The sequence below is a fragment of the Xiphophorus couchianus genome, chromosome 6, assembly GCF_001444195.1.
Source record: "Xiphophorus couchianus chromosome 6, X_couchianus-1.0, whole genome shotgun sequence".
NCBI classification, from domain to species: Eukaryota; Metazoa; Chordata; class Actinopteri; order Cyprinodontiformes; family Poeciliidae; genus Xiphophorus; species Xiphophorus couchianus.
The window spans coordinates 20,259,413-20,281,329 of NC_040233.1; the positions used below are offsets into that span (position 1 = coordinate 20,259,413).

At 36.7% G+C, this 21,917-nt stretch overlaps 2 protein-coding genes and 1 non-coding gene across 3 annotated transcripts in view; all 3 read right to left on the minus strand.

The window, feature by feature from the left end:
• The window catches only part of prkci (protein kinase C, iota), a 35,819-nt gene extending 28,363 nt beyond the window's left edge, over nucleotides 1-7,456 (minus strand). Inside the window, exon 1 of the mRNA XM_028021401.1 lies at nucleotides 6,969-7,456. Coding sequence (XP_027877202.1) covers nucleotides 6,969-7,051 — 83 coding nt within the window. The 5' untranslated portion in view covers nucleotides 7,052-7,456. The remainder of the gene's footprint in view (nucleotides 1-6,968) is intronic.
• A 4,598-nt stretch (nucleotides 7,457-12,054) lies between these two features.
• dapk3 (death-associated protein kinase 3) lies at nucleotides 12,055-20,346 on the minus strand. Its single transcript, XM_028021447.1, has 9 exons — nucleotides 20,243-20,346; nucleotides 18,859-18,963; nucleotides 16,966-17,326; nucleotides 15,783-15,912; nucleotides 15,624-15,672; nucleotides 15,492-15,518; nucleotides 15,260-15,412; nucleotides 15,115-15,160; nucleotides 12,055-13,673 (listed from the first exon to the last, which is right to left on the minus strand). The coding sequence occupies exons 2-9, from the start codon at nucleotides 18,918-18,920 to the stop codon at nucleotides 13,137-13,139; spliced, it is 1,365 nt and encodes a 454-aa protein (XP_027877248.1). The 5' UTR covers nucleotides 18,921-18,963; nucleotides 20,243-20,346; the 3' UTR covers nucleotides 12,055-13,136.
• Nucleotides 20,347-21,724: 1,378 nt separating this feature from the next.
• On the minus strand, nucleotides 21,725-21,796 carry trnae-cuc (transfer RNA glutamic acid (anticodon CUC)). The gene has a single exon. It is a non-coding gene; the product is annotated as a tRNA-Glu (tRNA).
• Between the last annotated feature and the right edge of the window lie 121 nt (nucleotides 21,797-21,917).

The following is a 21,917-nucleotide window of genomic DNA, read 5'->3' on the forward strand; positions in this document are numbered from 1 at the left end:
CTGAAACGATTAATTGTGATCAATCAATTATTGAAAAACTAGTCAACTAATTTAGTAATCGTTTAATCATTAACTGGAGTATGCAAACTCAGAAAAGGTCATTTGCTGAAACCCCCCCCCAGCATATTCAGAGTAGTAATTAAACCAAGACTGTACAAAATATATAGACATTTTGTATTTAAAATAAAAGTATTTCTATCTGTGAACACATTCTACCCAAAACTCTTCCAGTGGCTTTGTTTTAGCTTCACCTGGTTCAAATTCACAAAAAGGATCGCTTTGTTATCATCTTATTATGCATCTTAAACTGAGTCCAAATTTCATACCCTAAGCATGTAAATGTGAGCTGGTGTGGCAATAAAGTTTCTTGAATCTTTAATGCATTTTAGGTAATAAAATATTTATTTTCTTATTCAAAAATTTTATTAAATTGTTTATTTGCATCTTTTAATGCATTTCTAATATAGTATAAATGGGCTTTAGTGGTTAAATAAAAAAATTGCAGATGTGCCGATTTTTTATCCAATTAATCAATACCAGGATTTCCCCCAGTGTATTATAAGCCTGGCGGGCCACCAGGCTTTAATTGTGCCCCCACTAGGCTTAGCATTATTAATTTATTTTAGTTTTTTTAATGACTGCCTTTTTTAAAGACTTAATAGTTGATGTTTTGTTATTAATCTTCTAGTCTTCCAACAACACATAACTATCAAGTGATTTTTTCAAATTTCCTGTCAACTATAAACATGTTACTTCAAAAATTGGCGGCAGCTGGGTGACTGCTTCAACACCATGAGCACCAGGCTTAGCAAGTTTTCTGGGGGAAACCCTGGATACCTAAAATAATCATTAGTTGCTGCCCCAGTGAGTGGTACCGAGACAATCATCACTAAAAGCGTTTCAGCTTTAAAACAACATTTGTTACGGTCTGTGGAAATGATTTTCCACAGACCTACGATGACAAAATTGGCCGACACAAGAGTGGGCCTGTCGCAATTAGCAATAAATTGCATGATAAATTAAAACAAACTCAAACTCAATTTCCATTTGCATGATTTATCGTTTTTGTTTTGTCTCTCTCTTTCTACCAAAAGGTCAAAGACAAAAGTCTTCATTCTGGTCTATTGGTCTCAACTAGCCTTTATTTAAGGACAATTTTGTCTATACACACTTCATAATTCAATTAATTTGTTGTTTTGGTTTATTTTGGATATTTAAAATGTCTTTTGGTTATAGTGTTAAATGTTCATTTGAGGATGTGTTCTTGCTTTAATATGCCTTTGTTGCCACTATGCTACTTGAAAATGGTCTCAAAACGACAATGTTATTGTTTATCGCAAAAACCTCAGGGAAAATTTATCAGCCAGGAAAATTTGTTGTTGTGACAGGCCTAGACAAGAGACGCGCTCCAAACATGGTCTACGAATGCAGAACAATCTGACACGCAGCGTTGGAGCTCTACTGAAAACAAGCCGCGTTATTGGCTGCCGGATGGCTGCGTGATGCTTGAGGGGGTTTTCAGAAGGAAACGGACTAGGAATACCTTTTTATTTAAACAAAGCAGTGCCTTCAAGCACTAATGCAAATAGCAGTCTTTAACAAAAAGAAAAAACTTCTCCGATGGCAGGAAAATAATTGAGTTGCTCCATCAGGCTGGTGTAATCTCTGTACCTTGGCAAGCAGCTTTGCTTCACTGAGGAATTTTAAAGTTGAGCTGATGCATGAAGGCACTTGATTTGACAGTAACAAAATGACGCGTGCGCTTTGTGCAAAGAGTCAGTTGTTTTCAAACATAAATTATTTTGTTCTTCTAAAAGAGTTCTGGGTGAAGAACTTTTCAATTAGTGCGAAAACGCAGCCTCATAATAAACCGACTGGTGAAACAGGTGTGAATTGGACTCCGTGCCTGACATGGGGTATTAACTACAGGCATTACCTAAAGTGTTTCCCCGAGAAATGGGTATTATCTTTGAGCCACTGGGGCTTTTAAAAGGCCTATCCAAGCCAGCAGCAATAAATACACAAATAACAATAAACAATAATGTTTCGCAGAGTGTCGACGCCGAGTGCATGCTGCTGCCTCCAGCTGCACAAAGGGCCTGAAATGGATTTTAAAATCCTCCACCCACAGTGCACACTGCAAGCGATCACTTCTCCAAACATTTCATTCTGTTAAACAGGTTATAATGAACTCTTATTAGTTTCCAGTGCACAGAAAATTTACCATAAGGCAAGCATAGCTTGCAGCTGTGTGTCTGCAAAAGCATAACAGATTATATGGTATTTTTTAAGCCATATAATCACAGCTTAAACTTCTACATAAAGCTTTTTTCAGGTTAAAACTGAAGCGTTATTTGTCTACTCTGCAAGAAAAATCATTTCTATTTAGACGTACTGAACGACTGCAGTTTTTACCTGCTTACACAGCAAGAAAGTAAAAAAAAAAACAAAAAAAAAATGTTTTGTTCAGTTTTGTCCCATCATATTGTTATCAGTGTATGAACCTTTGGATAATATGTGGAGACAAAAACTAAAAACCAACAATTAGATGCTTGCTCAGAGCATTAGTTTGTAGTCAGATGGTCTTTGTAGTCTTTATGAGGGCAAAAAGAAGATGAGTCAGTGACGGACGGAGACGACGACAAGCAGACACCAACCTGCACAAGCTGGCACAAACTGGCAAACTCAGAAAAAACACACAGAAATATTATTCACACCCTGAGACTAATACTCCTCGAAACAGTCACCCATTGGCTCATTCCTGACCTCAAGATAATAAAAAAATATCAATAAAAAAATTATTTGTACCTTCTTCACTAAGCAAAGACATTTATTAGTGTTACAGAACATAAACCTGTTTTATAATTGACGCTTTTTGCAGGTTTTTACTGGTATTTTTGATTATTTATCTTGGAACACCTCCTATCAATGACCCTAATCTCCAGCTTCCTCCGGAGATTCTCCATTAGATTCAGTTAGGCCTGTTACAATAATCAATAAATCAAATAATCGCATGATAAATTAAAACAAGCTCAATAATTTATATTGACATGATTTATCATTTTTCTCTTTTCCCATCTTTCTACTAAAAACTGGATGATAAAATCTTCGTTCTGATGTTTTGATTTCAACTGGCCCTTTTTTTGAAAGACTATTTTGCTTTGTTTATTTATCTTGGATATTTAAACTGCCTTCTAGTTCCAGAGTTTAATGTTCATTACAATTTAAGGTTTCTTGATTTTTGAGAATATGTTCTTGCATTCTTTTGCCATAAAGAACATTAGTTGAAAATGGTCTCAAAACAACAATATTATCGGTTATTGCAATAACCATCTAAATTTGTTATCGTGAAAGGCGTAGATTCATTTTATGTCCCAGGCTGGGCCACTCCAAAATGTTAATGCTACTTTCAGTCAGGGAAAAAAAAACATTTCGGTAAGGTTAAAATAAATATTTAAACCTAAATCTGCAAAGAGTATGAATAATTTGGGGCTGATCTATAAATTTACATAAGAGGATATTACTACACAGTCTTCGAAACACAAGAATAGGTTCATTTCAAGCTTAAAGCCGCCGATTATTTCCTTCAACAACATAAGTGAAATAAAACTACACATTTCTGACAGATTTAAAACGGACAGAAAAATCTTGTGGCATGCTCCCCATTTTAAGACCCTTGGGAGAATGCTATTTACGATCTCTGCAATGGTTATTTTATTGCACTGCTCATACTTCACATTGGATATTCTCGTTTTCTAACTTTAGGCTTTTTCTGAGCTAAATAAGCGATGTTATTCACCGTCGCTTTACTCTTCTTCTCCTAGGACATTTTTTATGTGCATTAAAAGTTACAATTATTAACAAAACAATACTAGAATATTTATTTCTAAAAATGGTTAGGGTTACATTAACAGGACTTCCTGAATATCTTAAAATGCATGTCATATTTGGAGTGAGGGATATTTAAATTAAGATAAGACACTTTATACCTTGGATGTGCCTAAAATAACAGATAATTTTTGGAAAATTTACTTTTTTTTAGTCTGTACCTTCCATCTACATGTTTCTGTTGAGAAAAACTGAGATTCTACCAAAATCTTTTAGAAGATTTAAAAAGGAAAAAAAGAAAAAAAACACGTACTTTCTCCATTTGTACCAGGGATGAGCTGGTTATTGGTACCAGTACAAAAACTAAGAATTTCAGTTTCAAAATCACCAACAATCTTAACTTTTTTCATGAAAAATATTAGAAAATGCAGGGCTGATAAGAGTTTTCGGCTGAGCACTGAAACGCTGTCGCTCCCCTACTTCCCCTACCACAGCAACAGGTACTGGCAGTATCTGTTGCTGTGCACTGCCAGTCAGTCAACTAACACAAGATTACTACAGTTTTTCTTGTGCTTGTAAAAATCTGGATAAATTTGGGTGTCTGGAAACATTTGCAATATTTTTGTTTAAGCTCAACTAGAAAAATCAAAGTGGAATGTAATAATGCATATACTGTATGTAATAAACAATATATATTATTCTGGCAGAACTACAAATAATTGTTAGGTCTATTATTTTTGATAAAATGGATAATGTTATATATTTATGTTTTAAATTATGAACTGGAAATTGTCAAACCAACACAGGCCTTATTTATACATCACAATTTTATTCATGAACATTTTACCATCAAAAAGAGATTATTAGAGATTATTTAAAAAAAGAAAAAGAAAAAAAGAGTAGTGTGAACATTTAAATAAAAACATAAGCTGTGATTGTTTTGTTGTTTCAGAATACCTTTAGGTTGGTGAAAACAACTAAAATTATTCATGTATGAAATCTAATCTCTTGGGGGATTTCGGTTAATTTTTCAAAGTTGAAATGTGGAGAGAAAAACAGGGAACATCCTATTTTAATCCTGTTTCTTAAATTTTTGTCAAGATGGAATCCATGGAAAACTTGCCCTTTACTGAGGTGATACTATCATCAAAAGTTTGGGACAGACTGGTTTGGCACCTCACCTATATGCTCAGGCAGAATGTGATCTGAACATCTGCCTAGATCTTTATATGTTTCTACGTTAATGCATCCAAAAAGAAAGACGCACAGACATTTACGAAGCTCGCAGCTATGTTCGTCGCTGGGAACATTGCTGAGATTCCTCAAGAAGAAGGTCATAAATAGTTAAGATTCCTCCCAATGAACAGCACATATTACGGCGTTCTTTAGGCGTGTCGAACACAAAAGGCCCAGCTGACCCGTAAGACATGTTTTTCAAGATTTCAGTCACTACACAGTCAGCTGGAAGAGAGTATCTAAGGAATAACACTGATCAAAAATGTCACCTAAAATAATTATTTCACTGTCATATGTAAAGCTATTGTTCAGCACTTCAAATGAGACAAAAATACGTAGGCAATGCTACTTCTGGGCTTTAAAAACATTTGTTTGTTTTCATTAAATTACTCAATTGTGACACACTCAGTGACTCTGCAGCTGCCATTTGTGCTCCAACCATGTTGACTGGTAATCATGCTGAACTGGCTCGTCTCAGTTCATTTCTATAACTTAATGAAAACATACCAAGAATATTTTTTTCTTCATTCCTCCTACTGCAAAATATTCGGGAGATGTTTGGGTTCGGCTTGCCTAAACCCAGACATCAAAGTGAGCAGGATTTCTAAATAGTATGCAACAGGACGCACAATATATTGTAAATTTAACATTATATTTATATGCACATTGCAAAGAAGCACCTGGAGTTCAATAAGTGTTAGTTAATAATTTAAGCATCATGCATTAAGGCTCTCTGCACCCCTAATATGTTTGATGGTATTAGTTATTTAATGCAGTATAAAAGACTGAAGAAGGTAAAGATGTGGTAAAGTCAGTAAAAAATAAAACTATTAAAAAAAAAATAAAAATTATTTCATTTTAAACAACATTTTCCATCAGCTTTGTGTTTGAGATAGAAATATATTTTTTAGTAGTTGGATTTATTATTAGTGGTTTGTTTAATATGAACCTATATCAGAATTACAGTAAAATGTTTACTTTAACTTGGTGCAGGCCATATTGCTTTAGCAAAAATGAATAAATATTATTATACGTTTTCCTAATATGGTGCAGCCTACTTGCATACCAAAAACAGCTTTATTAAGACTGGAATAATTTGCATTTATTCTTACCACTGTATGGCAAATCGTCTATATCTCCTTTGTTTGTTTTCCAGATTCAATTTACTAAATTTAACTGGGACCAAAATATGTAACTAACGCTTATTTTAGGGTAAACTGTTACTTTCTTCTTTTTCGTGAAAATTGTACATAGAAACCTGTGTAGCTGTTGGAATGAAAATATAACTAAATCAATAAAAGATTAGATTAGGAGAAAGCATCGCTCCAACATGTAATAATGTAGATTTAAATACTGTACATTTTCACACCAGCTGAATATAATGGGCTAACTTATAAATAAATAACACACAATAAAGCTTCTCTGTTTAATTACAACCCAGTCTCCGATATCATACAAACCTCAACTTTTATTACATCTTAACATTTCATGATGCGTCGACTTGGAAACACCGTATAAGGCTTTACCAACAAGCCAAATCCTTATCAATCTCAGCTGGAGACAACCAACTTCAGTTAGCAACTGTTAGCAAGCCGAGCTTCACAGCTTTGAAACTGTGTTAAAACACATATATTCCCCACTCGATTAAAGCCCCCGGATATTTAGTGTCTGGCTGACACATTCCTGGCATTCCACAGAGGGACTGGCTGTGGGTTGACAGGACTCCTGGACAGTTTCAGCTGCCCAAAGTTTACCGAAACCCTCTGATAGAGGACCAACATTAGCCAGCCGTTAGCTCGTTCAGCTAATGCTAGCCAATTGATTAGCTTCCAAGTGTAAAACTTTCCGTAATTAATTAATTTAATTAGGCCGAATACACAGTGGATAGCAAGTCGTGTTCTTACCCTTTATAGTAAGCCTTGACCCGGACTTGGTGGGAATTCTCTCCGGGGTGGGACATGGTGCTGTCCCGCAACGTCGGCATCATAAGCTCCGCCGCGGACACTCAGATTCAGACTCACCGATACCTCCCTTCCCTCTTCAGCGGTGTGCACCACGCCCAGAAACACTGTGATTCAAGGGTCCCCCGACAAAAAAGGACTCCCAATGAGTCAAAAGATGGTGAAAACAGAGGTTCCGGGCTTCCTCGGTCAAATAAAATTAACCTGTAAAGTAAAGGAAAACTTGCGGGTCCACCAAACAACTCCCTACCGCAAAGGCCTAGCGACGGACTCTACCAATGAAGGAATGTTCAGGGAAGCGAATAACCAACCTGAACACTCAAACGGACACGACAAAAATATATAACCTAAATACTTACACGTGTCTAAAGACGAATAATAAATAACATTTAAAAATCAGCCTATTAGAATAACATATATCGAAACTAAAACGTTACTATCGTTTTAGCATAGTTCTGACTGTACCAACTCCAGTTTTCAACAGTACGGTGCTGCCTTCGAGTTCCACACAAAAGCTCGGAAATAGTTCAAACCTGTAAGAGACGTCTCTCTTTCATGCTCTCTGGCACGGAAATAACATAATTGACCAACAACAAAGAGGTGTGCTATTTTAAGTTTCATTTTAGAAACACCTCGGTAGATTTGGGGTGGTTTTTTAAAATGAAAGACGGAAAAGTGAAAATAGGCATTAAAATAAAATAAATAAAATTACCACGACTGGTAATTTTTTTAGAATTTGGTTACATTTTTCAATGAATTTACATTTTTATTTTTTCATTTAAAGCTAATATTTATATGATTGATATAATGTACGCTCTAGTGTCAAATAAACATGGAAAACAATATTATTTTCTCTTCCTTAAATGTGTAAAAATAGCTGAATACTATGGCGAACAATCACTTCAATATGTGGCCATTTTTATGGTAAAGACCGCTTTAGGATTTGGTTATTTTCTGAGATTTCAGGGTACAATTGAGCAACTATCCCAGTGTAGCATTGCAGACTACACTTGAATGCCGCACGAGTTACAACCATTGGCTGCAGAGGAGGATGAGGATGAAATTCAGACATCCAGACCCAGTAAAACATTTTTTTAAAACTCAAAAAACAATTACCCTAAGGAAAACAAAACTTCCTACAGGTTCTGATGGAGAGCCACCTGTTTCTTGTACACTGAAAATTAACCCATAAATTAGTGATTTATGGGTTAATTGAAGAGATTCCACCCAGATAATATATTTTATAAGGAGATTTACACTTTATGTACTTGGACTGAATAGAATGTAAGCATAAATAGTGTCTTCACAAGTATGCCTAAAAAAATCAGTCAGCTGCATCTGATCCAGATCGTTGCTGCTCACTAAAACCAGGAATTTAGAGTACATCATCCCAGCTCTACACACGGGCTCCCTGTACCTCAGAGAAGAGACTTTAAAATACTGTCGTTACTTCATAAATCACTTAAAATAAATCGCTGTCGCTCTACCAGCCTTCCAGACCTCTCAGGTCTTCTGGATCTACTCCGTTCTGCATCCCAAGAACCAGAACCAGATATAGAGAAGCAACATTCAGCTCCTATGCACCACAAATCTGGAACAAACCTCCAGAAAACTGCAAAACAGCCGAAACACATAAGCTAATAACCCACCTGTTTAGAGTTTCTTTTGACTAATAACAACTGGGACATTGATCAATATATTTGATGTGTTTTTGCTTGATGATTTTGATGACGCATTTCACCAAATGTAATTTTGATTGCTTCATAATTGGTCAATGTATTATATTTTTATGACATAAAGCACTTTGAACTGCCTTGTTGCTGAAACATGTTATACTAATAAACTTGACTTCACTCCAAGTTCACAGAAAGGGAAGACCCCAGCTACTTGTTTCTTCACAAGACTGTCTAGATATGCAAATTTTCCAGACAAATATTTATAATGTGCTAATAGAGCTAAGTATGGTGGAGGACTTATGAGGCTGTGGGGCTTTTTCTCTTTCAAAGGCTCCAGAGAACTTGTTAGGACACAAAATACCATGGATAATTAAATACCAAGGTATTTTAGAAGAAACATTTAGAGGATGTTTTTTTTAACCATAAAGCCTGAAAATGGGTCATCATTGGGTCTTTTAGAACAATAAGGATACAAAGCAAAAGGCCAAATAAACACAGAAAATGGTCACCACTTACAAAATTACTCTTCTTCCATGAGCGTCTCGATTCCCAGTAGTAAATATGATGGGAAACCTGTGCGGTTAGCAGAAGAAGAAGAAAAATCTAAGTTACGTATGGGAGAGATTTTCCTGTTGGCAAAAGAGAAAAGGTTGCGATAACTGTGGGATCAGTGACTTGTAGAGATGAATCATTTCTTAATGTGAGAAAGTATTGCCTGTGATCAACAAAAATACTCACATCCTGGATAATCTCAAATTTTCAGTCTGAGATTATTGCAAAACTACAGAAGATTAATTTATTTCCAAGCATTTTTTGTATTTTCTTTTGCCAGTAAGTGTATAAACAAAGTACAGTGTTTCTTTGAGGAGAACAAAACTAATAAGTAACTTCTGCATAGCTGACGGTTTAAGAGTTCACTAAGATTTGTTGACTCAAAGCACAAATGGAGAAAGAGAGACTAGGAGAGCTGACTCATGACCTACCAGAGGCGCATTGCTAAAAGCAGTGACCTGCGTCAGAGTTGGTGGTAAACGTCACCAACTCAGTTTTCAACTCACACTTTCATCCAGGCTTCAGAAACTCTTTGAGATGCTCAGATTATCTGTTTGCTGCTCTTTCTTACAGAAAAATGAAATACCTGAGGGCTGTTAGGCTGCATGAATCATAACTTATTGTCCACTCCCTCATTACTGGTTTCTGTTTCATATTTTTACTGTTTCCACTCAGATTCATTGTTCACTGCACTAAAGTGTCTCACTGTGCTGAGATCTCGTTGTTGGGGCTGCAACACAAGCCACATCTCAGTCTATTTCATGCATGTAAAGGTATTTTTAAATGTATTTTAATAAAAAAAATGCAAGAGAAAGCAAAATTATTAGAAGATAAAGACAAAATCTGTTATGACTGATGTCGCAGTGTTATTGGTGAATGAATGAATGAATAAATGAATGAATGAATTAATTAATTAATTAATACATTTGAAAGCTCATTTAAATTTTCTGCATATCCACTTTTATGCTAACTTCCTCTTAAAATTTTACAAAATGGTGGAAAAATACAATGTATATGTGTTCACATGTATAAGTAACATGACATTTATTTATTTACATATCAACAGAAAATAAATTATTTGATAAAATAATTTATACCTCTCCTCTTTCTGTCTTCAGAGAAACAAGTCTTGCGTAAAAAATTCAAACTCATTTTTATTAAAGCAGTTTGTGATTAGTTATTAATTTGTTCAAAAACTATTCTGAGAAAGATTACTTGGATCATTTAGAAACAAAGAAAAAGTTGACATGTGAGTTTATAAATTACACTATTGTAATAATTATTGCTAAAATTATTTACTACCAATAGTAATAAAATTTTTTAGATTATTTTAATTTTGTTCTTGATTTGTTTTTATTGTTAATTTATATATATTTTTAATATAGTTTTTTTTTATTATGTTTTATTTTTTCTATCATTATTAATGTCTCCTTTATTTAAAAATAAATCTGTCACTTGTATTTCAGCAATTAACCACTAGAGGGCACAGTTCAAAGTTTAAAGTAAAAAACAGCTCAGTCTGCATTGATCTCCGGTTTGTGGTTGGATTTTGTCATGTTTATTCCTATTTTTTACCGTATAAACAACTGATGATGTTTACAGTTATTGTTAAACATTATGGAAATCTACCAAACAGACTGTAGATGGTAAATAAGAACACAACGTGACAAATCTTGAAAAAACATTTTGAAAATAATTTCTACTTAATATATATTCCCCACAATGTATTGTAGAAAATGTGGAAGATGATCAGATCAGACCAAAACCTAACCTTTAGGCAAAAATGCAAAATATTATGAGAGAAAACTACCACTAAATGAAGTTTTAAATTCATTTATGGGATTAATTGTTTTTGTAAATGACTTTTGCAAATTGTGCATAAGAAAAAGGTTTTTTATATCAATTTCTGAACAAATTTTAGGGACGCTGAAAGTGGATGTGATGAGCAGGTATGGTTCTGACCTTTTTGGATTTAGTAGCCTGTTTAATAGGAGATGTATTAGTTTAAATTACAATATCTTCACCATATAGTAGGTGGAACTTTACATTTAGCAAATTTCTTTCCAAATCATTTCTAAAAATGATAAAAGCAAAGGAGCAAGAATGACCTTTACGGTTCCAGTTATGTTAACCATTCTTATGAAAAAAATTTGCAATTTTTCTCATTTTTATTCTTATTTATGAAAAACGCTAACAAAATACCTGAGTGAAGTTGGCCCATCGCCTTCAAATCAGACAAAAATTGGTGTTGAACGTTTGTGCTATGCTTGGGCAGCAAACATTTTCATTGGAGCCACTATCATTTTAAAGACATTAAAAAATGTTTCCAGAGGTCATGAAAGGTCAACGAGCCCCCCCACTCACCTACATTTGTGCTGGTTTTGTGCAGGAAAATCTGTGCTGCTTTGGCCTTAAAGATATTAATAAAAGTGTAAAGGCCAAAAGGTCAACTAGCTTCCCTACTTTTACAAAATCAAAATGACCTTTAAACTTTCATTAGTATCTTCAAAGCCAAAGCAGCACAGATTTTGCTGCACAAACATTTGATATCCTTTCTCTCTGATTTGAAGACGATGGAGGGACCAACTTCACTCAGGTTAACAAAATTTATGTAATGTCATAACAAAATCTGCAAAAGCTCAGTGTATGAACATGCCGTGTGTGCAAATCAAGCTGTAAATATTAGCGAGTCCAACTTCTTGGCCTCATTCATGAGGACAGAATGTTTACTGCCTGAATCTGAATATATATATTTTTTGTTGATTTTTTGCAGTTATGTTAAAATGATTCCCACACAGAAACAATTTGCTGAAGTTTCTTTATTTGAAACAGTTCCAAGAAATACTTACAGATCAGGATACAGATTAAAATAGATTCTGAAACTGCTTTATAAGTGCAATTGAGTACATTTCTCTACTGAAAAATACTACAGACGATAAAACACCATTCCTGCACAGGGAATGTGGTAGCTGGATGTGAAACTCGTCAATGGAATGTCTGAAGTGTGCCTTGACGAACGCAGTTACACCGAATGTACTGACAGAAGGTTCCATGCACACCGTTGGGTCTACAAGACTACTGTGCAAAACATGTCGCATTTTAAGACTAAAATGATTGAGCTGATGGCAGCTGAATGCCCACGATGAGGTTGATCTGTTTTCAGGCACTGCAAAGGCTGATTCATACATTCTCAAATCAGGTAATGCTTTATTTTAGTAGTTACTGTAAATTCAAACCTATATCAAGTTATTCTCCTGCTAAAATAAATGATTTGGCACCAATGAGATGGAGAACGGTTTCAATAGTTAACAGGTGATCCAATTCAAATTACATGACATGTAAAATAAAGCGTTACCCTAAAGCTCTATATTCAGCGCTGAGGCTTTAAATTTATTGCATCGACACTCAGTCCAGACATGCATGTAACTGCATGAATAAATACACCTGAATCCCTCAGAAATCTGATAATATTACATATATGGTGAAGCTCAACGGGAACACAAAGGGTTAAATTGAAAACTAGCTAGTCTTTAAAATGACAAACCAGGCTACAAATGCTCAAAGGAATGGGAGTCATTTCCTTCCTCGCCAACACGGTTTGAAATGACAGCCGAGTTACGGTACGTTAAAATATCTAGAAATCATAAATTAATGTATATTTTTAAAAAAATAACAGCCTTCTTTTGCAGAAGTGGCTTCAACATGTTTGCCTCTTAGATTCTCGTCCTTCCCTCTGGGATGAAAATGGTGGAAGATTTTCCCGATATGCAGCAGCAGCAGCGAAGCGCGTGGAGATGACACTTATCTCCTCCGAGAACAAGCAGAGCAGAAGGGCGGGATGAAGCTGTAGAGAGAAAACGTCTTGGCTGGACGACGGCTCGGCTCAGGGGACGCTGCCGGATCCGAGGGCGTCCTTCTCTGCGGACATGGACCTGAGCAGCTCCTCCACCCAGCGGACCTCCAAGGCCACCTGCTCAGAGAGTGCGTCGTAGCGGTTCTCCAGACGCCCAAACTTGCGCTTGAGGTTGTTGGCTGACTGCATGGTGAGCCGGGCGTCCTCCTGGCACTTCCTGCGCTGCGTCTGGGAGCGCTGCAGCTCCTGGCGGATGTGGCTGAGGTCGGAGGAGATGCTCTGGTTCTCCTCCTTGTACCAGCCCTCCTTCTCCTCGTAGATGGATAGCAGCGCTGCCACGTCCTCCTGGCAGGAGCGCTGGTTGCGCTCCAGCTCTTTCAGGCCCTCCTCCGCAGCAGCGATCTCCTCCAGCACCTGGGAGAAACGCTCAAAGTTCACATAGGTGTTGTTGGGAGGCATGCTGGAGTGAGACTTGATGGTGTACTCCTTCAGCCGGGTGGTCTTCAGGCGGCGGCGCTCTGTTTTGTGATTCCGGTCCTCCTGGCGCACGTTTCGCCTCTTGATAACCTGAAGAAATCAAAGTTTGGAAATTGAGAAGACACTCCACAGATGTTATGACGGAATTTTATGCTTTGCCAGACTAAAACCGCCAGAGTCCTCAAATTATCTCTAAGGTATAAACTGAAAAGGTTAAAGATAATCTATTATCCTTCCCTGTTAGGATAGGTCTATGTTCAGTAAATTTTTGCACAAAATCATTCCTGGATAATGAGATTTTAGTCTGATCAGTTCTGTCCATTTTGAACTGTTTTAGGGTCTCTTGTCACTTTAAATCCACATAACCTGCTGCTGGCCACGCCACATACTCACTATTATGCTTGCATGTGAAAAAGGCTGCAAAAAGATGTAAAATCATACACCATGCTTTGAAAAGCATTAGTAGAGCCTACTGCACAACCACCAAGAACGCAGCTAGTGGTTTCCGGATGGTAAGTCGACAACAAAACACTTGTTTTTTCAAGCAGCCATTATTACAGTAGTGAAACCAGCTGACCAAATGTGCTGGAACTCTGCTTGGATTGCTAGGTAGCAGGATGGCCTCGGCTGGGGTTGCTAGGTAACGTTCAGTGCCTGTCGAATGTGACGCTACATTGAAATACATTATTGAAAAACAGCTGACTGTTTTATTTACGTTTTTTTTTGCTGTTTTCAGAAGCCGTGGAGACCCAAATGGAAGTACAAACATGAGAACTTTGCACAATAGGTCTTATTTAAAAATAATTAACGACCACAGCGCTAAGAGTTCAAGTTTTAAATGCAGAATCCGCAGAATTTTGCACCCTGTGCATGCAAAATGACAATAAAGTCAGTCTAAGTCTAAGTCTAAGAAATGTCAACGGAGATAAACACGTACTACATAACCAGATAGTTAAATGGACAAAAAGATGGAAGAATAACTGGATCACTGGTTACTTAGGATAACAGATAAAGAAACGAACGAATGCACTGACAGAAGGATGAGCGGATAAATGGATGGAGGAAAGAAGGCATAAAGGATTGATCAATAATGGACAAAGACAGACTAATTGATAATTATATTATAGGCTACAAGGATAACAGATTGATGGATGATAAGAGGAAGGAAGGATACGTTTATGGATGGATAATAGACAAATGAATTAACTGATTAATGGATGGAATGGTGGATAAAAAACCCCCCAAAAAACAACTTTTTTTCTAATTTCTTAATCTATCCAGACTTGGGAAAACATTTCCTGAATTTTCCAGCTGGCATGAAAACCCTAAGAAAAACTCTCTGGACTTTAAATGAGACTCCAAACATCCCATAAACAGTTTCTGGTAACCAGTACAATCTGCTCACATGAGGAGAAAACTACAACAATAATAAAAGCATAAAAAAACTGATTAAACAAGTCAGTAGATCTACTAAGAACCATTTCTAAGTTTTAATGAGAACAGTGAAATAATTAATAATTAAAATGCCAACCTTAATCCAGGGATGCTCCAGACTGTCATCAATTGTCATTCTCTTCCTACACAAACAGAAATCATTCATCAAGTTACCATTTCTTCTAAACTAAGGTCCAGTAACTTAAACAATGTGAATCCATGAGTTTTATTTATTTTATTACTTTGGGTCTTTGACCAGTAGGCGGCGTATGAAGTCCTTGGCCAGCTCGCTGGTGTTGCTGAAATATTCCTCGTCGAAGTCGTAGTTGACAGCTGAGATGTTGGTCAGAGTCTCCTGCTTGGTCTCGCCGAGGAACGGCGACGCTCCGCTCAGTCTGGCAAACAAAACGTTTCCCGTCAGCGCTCACTTTAGAAATGATTCGACAGAATGCTACGATGAGAAACTTTACTCACAGAATGTATGTGATCACTCCAATGCTCCTGCAAGCAGGAAGAGATGAGAAAAGAGAAAATGGCAGGTTGGTAAACATCTCTAGATGAGGAGAGGAAAATAAAAAAAAAAAAAAAAAAAAAAAGACTCCTCACCACATGTCTGCCTCCAGGCCGAGAGGCTCGTAGTTGACTATTTCTGGTGCTGTAAAACGCATGAAAGAATGAAAGCTTTAATTCAAACCAGATGTGATCTGAAGCCAAACATTTTCCACTTACGAGGTTTAAACTCAGAGTGCAGCTGTGAGGCCTTACCGACAAACTCTGGAGTCCCAAAGATGTTCTTGAACTCGTTCCCAGCTTTGATCTGGTGAGCGATCCCAAAATCAATCAGCTTGATCCTGGGGTTGGGAACGTTCTTATCCAGCAGCATAATATTCTCAGGCTGAAAGATTAAAAAAAGAAAAGGATTTTTACCTTTAAAGGTGACCTTCCTTGGTAGGATAGGTCTGTAGGATATATAGAACATGTTCATTACATCTTTTAGCACAAAATCATTCTTAGATAATGAGATTTTAGTTGCTCAGCTCTGCCTATTTTAGAATGATATGTTTCAGGGCGTCTTGTTGCTTTAAATCCATATAAGCTGCTGCTGTCCACGCTGCCCAAACTCAACGTTCACCCTCACATGTGAAAATGGCTGAAAACAGATGCGCAATTATACAACTATACATCTTTGAAAAGCAGAAGTGGAGCGTCCTGCACAACCAATAAGAATTTAGCGAATGACTTCTGGATGGTAAGTCAGCAACAAAACACTTGTCTTTTCCAGCAGCCATTGCACAGCAGTAAAACCAGCTGACCAAACATACTAGAGCTCAGCTTGGGTTACTAGGTGACGGGCTGGGGTTGTTAGGTAATGATGCCTGTAGAATGTGACTTAACAATCGAAACACCAATAAACACACAGTTATTGCCAGAAAATGGCTGGTTGTTATTTTTAAGCGTGAGAATTAAAGCAATGCAGATAATTATTTTTCTTTTAAATGGAAAAGTAATTTAAACACACAATGACAATGATATCCCCAAATATTAAACACATTTCATCACTACTAATTTGTTTAAAAGTGGCAAAAATTATTTTTGTCCAATTTCCATAATTTTCCACAAAGGCAGATAAACGACCTGCTTAATGGATGGAAGGAAGAATAGAGGGATTGACGGATTAAGATCTGCTGACTTGAATCCAACGATTCTTTCTTTCCCAGATTACAGAAGAGCTCCGAAACGCATTGAGAAAGTAGAGACTTTGTTATAGAGCTAGTTAGGAATTTTATTTTGTTTTTTTAACTCTTCACACATTTACTCTACAGTATAATTTCCAGTATTACTTTTGAGCTTAGTTAAATTTTTTTCCAGGTAAAACTACCATGGTTAACACCTGAAGCCCTCAGCAGCCTTTAACGTCCCACCAGTTCCCCTTTTATTAATGGCTGACCTTCAGGTCGAAGTGAGCGATGCGTTTGGAGTGGAGGTAGTGGACGCCATCCAGGATCTGCTTGAGAAACTGCGTGGCCTCCTCCTCGGTCAGAGACTCCTTCTCGGCCAGGAAGTCGAATAGCTCCCCGCCGGAAACCAGCTCCAGGATCAGGATCACGTCCGTCTTGTTCTCGAAGATGTCGTTAAGCGTGATGATGTTGCTATGCTGGATCTCTCGCAGGATGTTGACCTCGCGCTCGATCTCCTCGCGGCTCACCCCGCGCCGGCTGGACGACAGGCGCCGCTTCTTGATGAACTTGGCCGCGTACTCGACGCCCGTTCTCTTCTCCTTGCACTTCCGGACGATGGCAAACTGTCCACTGGAAAGAGAGAGAAGACCAAACCTCTTGTAGAAATCATGGTGCACATGAATATTGTACTGAATTTGGACTTTTAATGATGCAATCAAACTAGGGGTGGATGATACAGACTTTAAACTTTATTGTGTTATTTTTTGATACTATTGTGATAATGATAAACATTAGGATTTAAAAAAAACTTATTCATTACTAATTTTTTAAGGTAACTGTATGGTTATAATATCATAGCAAATATCGTTTAGAACAAACATTCTTCTTTACAATAATCTTCTTGAGGATGCCACTTACTTAAAAAGTGTGATTTATATCAGTAAACTGAAAAAGAGTCCCTTTAAACATGGTTATTTTTCTGGCTTTCAGCCATTTTCCACAAATGTACAATCAGGTTGATGTCAGAGATCTAGGGGGGAGGCCGATCAAGAAGCTTCAGATTAACATTTCAAACACAGTTTGATGTGGAACATTTAACTATGTGCAACTTTCCACCATCTGCCAGGTCAAAAGAAACTGGTTGGGATGTTTGGGATCAAACCAGCTTCCACAAACATGGAGATGCAAGAACACCCAAAGAAGCTGTCTGGAGTGAAGCCAGTTTAAAATCAACATAGACCGACATTAAATACTAATTTATGCGCCCAACTGATGCAAGTTGTAATCAGTGCAAACTGAAAAAGCCACTTTAATTATACAACTGAGGAAGATTCAAGTGCTTCATTAAATGCCAATGCTAATGCAAATAGTGAATATTTAAATATTGATACAGCCTGTACCTTACTGAAATTCTAAATGTAAATTATACTAACAGATATTTTCTTAAGAGCGAGAGACTCCTTCCAGACAGAGAAATCTTGCAAACAAAGCTTAATATCAGCATCATTTCAGAACACGTCCAACACTAAAGAACCATTTTAATTGTACTTAAAAACAACTACATTGAGTGAAATGTTATTTATAAAGAAAAAAATCAAAGTGAAACCGAAGTGGAAACATAACAGCAGGATCTCTCCCTGTATGACTGTTAATTCAAATTTGTTTCAGCAAACAAAAACACTCCGACACAGTCTCGATGTTTAGAAACACTCCACCACAGCAGAGGAGGAAAGGGACAGCGAGAGCCACTGACGTCACAGTTTCTGCTGCATTACTGCAGAAAGAGATTAGCCAAGGCAGGAAGGTGGGTCAATGTCTTAAAAAAAAAAAAGAAAAAAAAAAAGAGATGACTCGTCTTTAAAAGTGTCCAGTGCAGCATAAAAGTGCATTCAATTATATTTTATGTTGCTGATGCAAACTCGTTATGATCTCGTTTTTTTTTGGCAGCCTGGAGTTCATACCTGACAGATCAATAAACTGTGTGGTCCAGATACGCTCATAATTACAAGAAATAGATCACTGGAGTTTAGCTATACCGCTGAGGAAGCCTTATTAGAGTTTCATAAAGTGCTTGGCGTGCATTCTGCCTGGCACTAAAGGGCCACTGTATTGAAATTAAACACTTGAAAAACATGTTTCTGTAAAGTGGGAGTGGTTCCTACCTGCCCAGCTCCTCTCCCATCTCGTAGTAGAGCTCAACATCTTCCTGTCTGAAGCCAGCCATGGTGCTGATGCTAACAGTGAGGGGAGAAAGTCCTACAGGTGTCCTGCAAAGTAAAGAGAAAATTAACTATACAAATCAGTCAGTGAGAAAAATAAATAAATAAAATTTACATGACATAGAGTATAAATGCATCACTGTCGTATTTTAATTCAATAGAATTCAATTAGATGTCTTCTTAATAAAAAGGAGTCATAATAGACATGTTTTGTTGTTATGGGAAGTCAGATGTTCTTTGACAGATGGAAAGTTGAGTGGAAGGAAAAAGGTGCTTTATGTCCATCTTGAAGTTCCACAGTCATACCATCTGCTGCTGTTGGTCCAGTGTGGCTTTTACATAGGAAAACAGCATGGATGGCAAACTTCATAATTTGCTCAAAGCACTAATAAGTAGATTAATCATGCTTGATTGGCCAAAAAAAAACCAAAAACTTGAGGATGCCTTGAGGATTCAAATAATAAATATTTAGAATATTGTCAAAAAACAACAAAAAAAAAACAAACAAAGTTAACACTTTCAGCAACACAATTTTAAGAAATAGAATTGTGTACTCAGTCCATTTAATATGAATTTTCCTTCTTGAACTTAAATACTAAAATGAATTTAAATTATCGCTGTTTCTCTAAGAGCAAAACATTCCCTTATTTTTTAGATAATATCCCGAGTTATAAAGCAGCATAAGAGTTTCCTGTGTTTATGGATGTGGAGCTGCTCTCCTTGCCCTGCCTCCTGTCCTCCTTATTTGGTGGTAGTGAAACCACAGCTTTAGTTTTCAGACACTTTGGGGCTGATGTCAGACCTCTGCATACCAGTCTTACTTAGATCACCTCCTGCTCCTGCTTCAGCAAACTCTGACTCAATTAAAGGGCCCGGAGCGACTTCACAAAGAGATGTCTTACCTTTTGTTTCTTCACGCTGCACAAAATATTCCTAACTCGTAAAGGTTTTTATGAACGACACAATTTCCGATTAACGTTTTTTGTTACGGTTTTACAAAAATAAAAAACGGGCTTTTCCTGAGAAATACAACCGATAAAACAGCCGAACGACGAACGTGTTTACAGATAACACGAATCAAACTAAAAACCACACATATTTCATTATTTTGTTCATGATTAAAGGGGTTTCAACGCATTAACAAGAAGAAACAAAACGAATCCTGACAACGGAAGACAGCTAGCTATAGCTCGGTACATAACCTAGCGTTAAACACCGGCTCTCGTTGTTTTAAACCTCACAAAAAGCTACTAAAACCCAAATTATGACAGCAAAATACACAGTTAGTCAGATTAAAAGAGAAAACATTACAGCAATGGATACTCACCGTACGGTTCGCTATAGCTACTGCATTCCTCATCCAACTAGCTGAATGGATCGCCTGGTTTAACAATTTATTGACGTTAAGACAGAGAACTTCCTGCGTGCACCTTCAAAGTAAAAGATTTTCAGAGAATTTCATGGATTTTTATTTTATTAATTTAAAAATTACAATGTGCTTAACGTTAAAATGAGCAAAAATGAGAGTGTGCATACCAAAATAAACTGAAAAAGTAATTTAAAAAACCCCAGTTAAAATAAAAACAAATAAAATAAGAAATAGCTTTGCAAATATCAAGGGCTCAGTGCCAAAATGTAACAAATAAATATGCATTTTAGTTATATTTCTATATGTGTTAATTTAAATCACAAATGCATTTATTAGATAAACTAATAATTTAATTTATCAAGAAGAATATTTGGTGGATAGTGAATTATAATAAAGGAGGGTCGCTGCTGATTCAAAGCATCTCTGAAACCAACACAAACACAAAATAATCCAGAGGCAAATTCAAGAATTCAAATTCAAGAAGAATTTGAATTTCCCATATTTCAAACGATAATATAATCATTTAGGCATTTATTAAACTATTACATAGTCAAAGGCAAAGCACACCAGTCCACCTCTGGTGTGCTAAAAGAGATAATTTTTAATTTAATTTAATTAATGTTTTCGTCTGACCTAGTTAAAGTCTATTTTTGAAATCAAGATGCCACGGCATGTCCTTAAATAGACTGCTCAAACTCATCAGCTATCTGTTCACAATCCTAAACTTAAGTAAACTTGGGTAATGCAGAAAGATAATCATCCAAAGTTCATTTCTAGATGGCTGAAAACAAAACATGTAGGTTTTGGACTGGCCTAGTCAAAGTCTGGACTAAACTGAGATGCAGTGGTGAGCATAGGAGTTAAATAATAATATTGAAAGGTCTGCAATGGCTGGTTGGGTTGGTAACTATAAGTTTCTTGCATGACTGATATAAATAGCGTGAATTTATACAATAAATTTATATGATTTATGAAAAAGTCACAGATTTTGTTTAAAAAGTCAGATTTAAAAAAAAAGATTCTCGATTGCCTGTGAACGTATAACCTCTTATTATGAAGTTTGAAATTCTTCAGGTTCCGTTAATAATGGCTGTCTTGACACAGGTAAAGTATACACCAGACGGAAGGACATATGGAATGACATCAGGCTGAAAGTCTCCTGCATCATGTCTGAAGAACAAGATCGAGCACGCAACAATAAAGATTATAGAAGGGTCCTGCTATGAGCTGCGGATGTGAAATAACAATGACATTGATGAATAGATGAGGCAGAATTACAGCTGCCTGTCTTTTCTTTTTTACTTATTCAGTCTTATGAAGTTCTATTTAGCTTTGTAGTTGCACCGATAAAACGGTAATTGAACAGTTTGAAACTTGGACCCTTAATCCTGATAATAAACACAAACGCCCTTTCTCAACTAAAAATATCCTCAAAAGATGTTCCCTGACCGGGAATCGAACCCGGGCCGCGGCGGTGAGAGCGCCGAATCCTAACCACTAGACCACCAGGGAAGATGATGACTACGATAGGAGAGCAGAAATTGAAAACGGTAACAGTGTGACATTTCACTTCTATTCATGTTTAGGGAGGCAAATAACCCTCAAACTGTTCCACATTATATTTTCGTTGTAA

Coding starts and splice junctions, on each gene's coding strand:
- dapk3 (XM_028021447.1), bottom strand. CDS start 18,920: ATGGCTGGCTTCAGACAGGAAGATGTTGAGCTCTACTACGAGATGGGA. Junction 15,913..16,965: donor TCGCTCACTTCGACCTGAAG/GTCAGCCATTAA, acceptor TTAATCTTTCAG/CCTGAGAATATTATGCTGCT. Junction 13,674..15,114: donor TGGAGCATCCCTGGATTAAG/GTTGGCATTTTA, acceptor TGATTTCTTCAG/GTTATCAAGAGGCGAAACGT.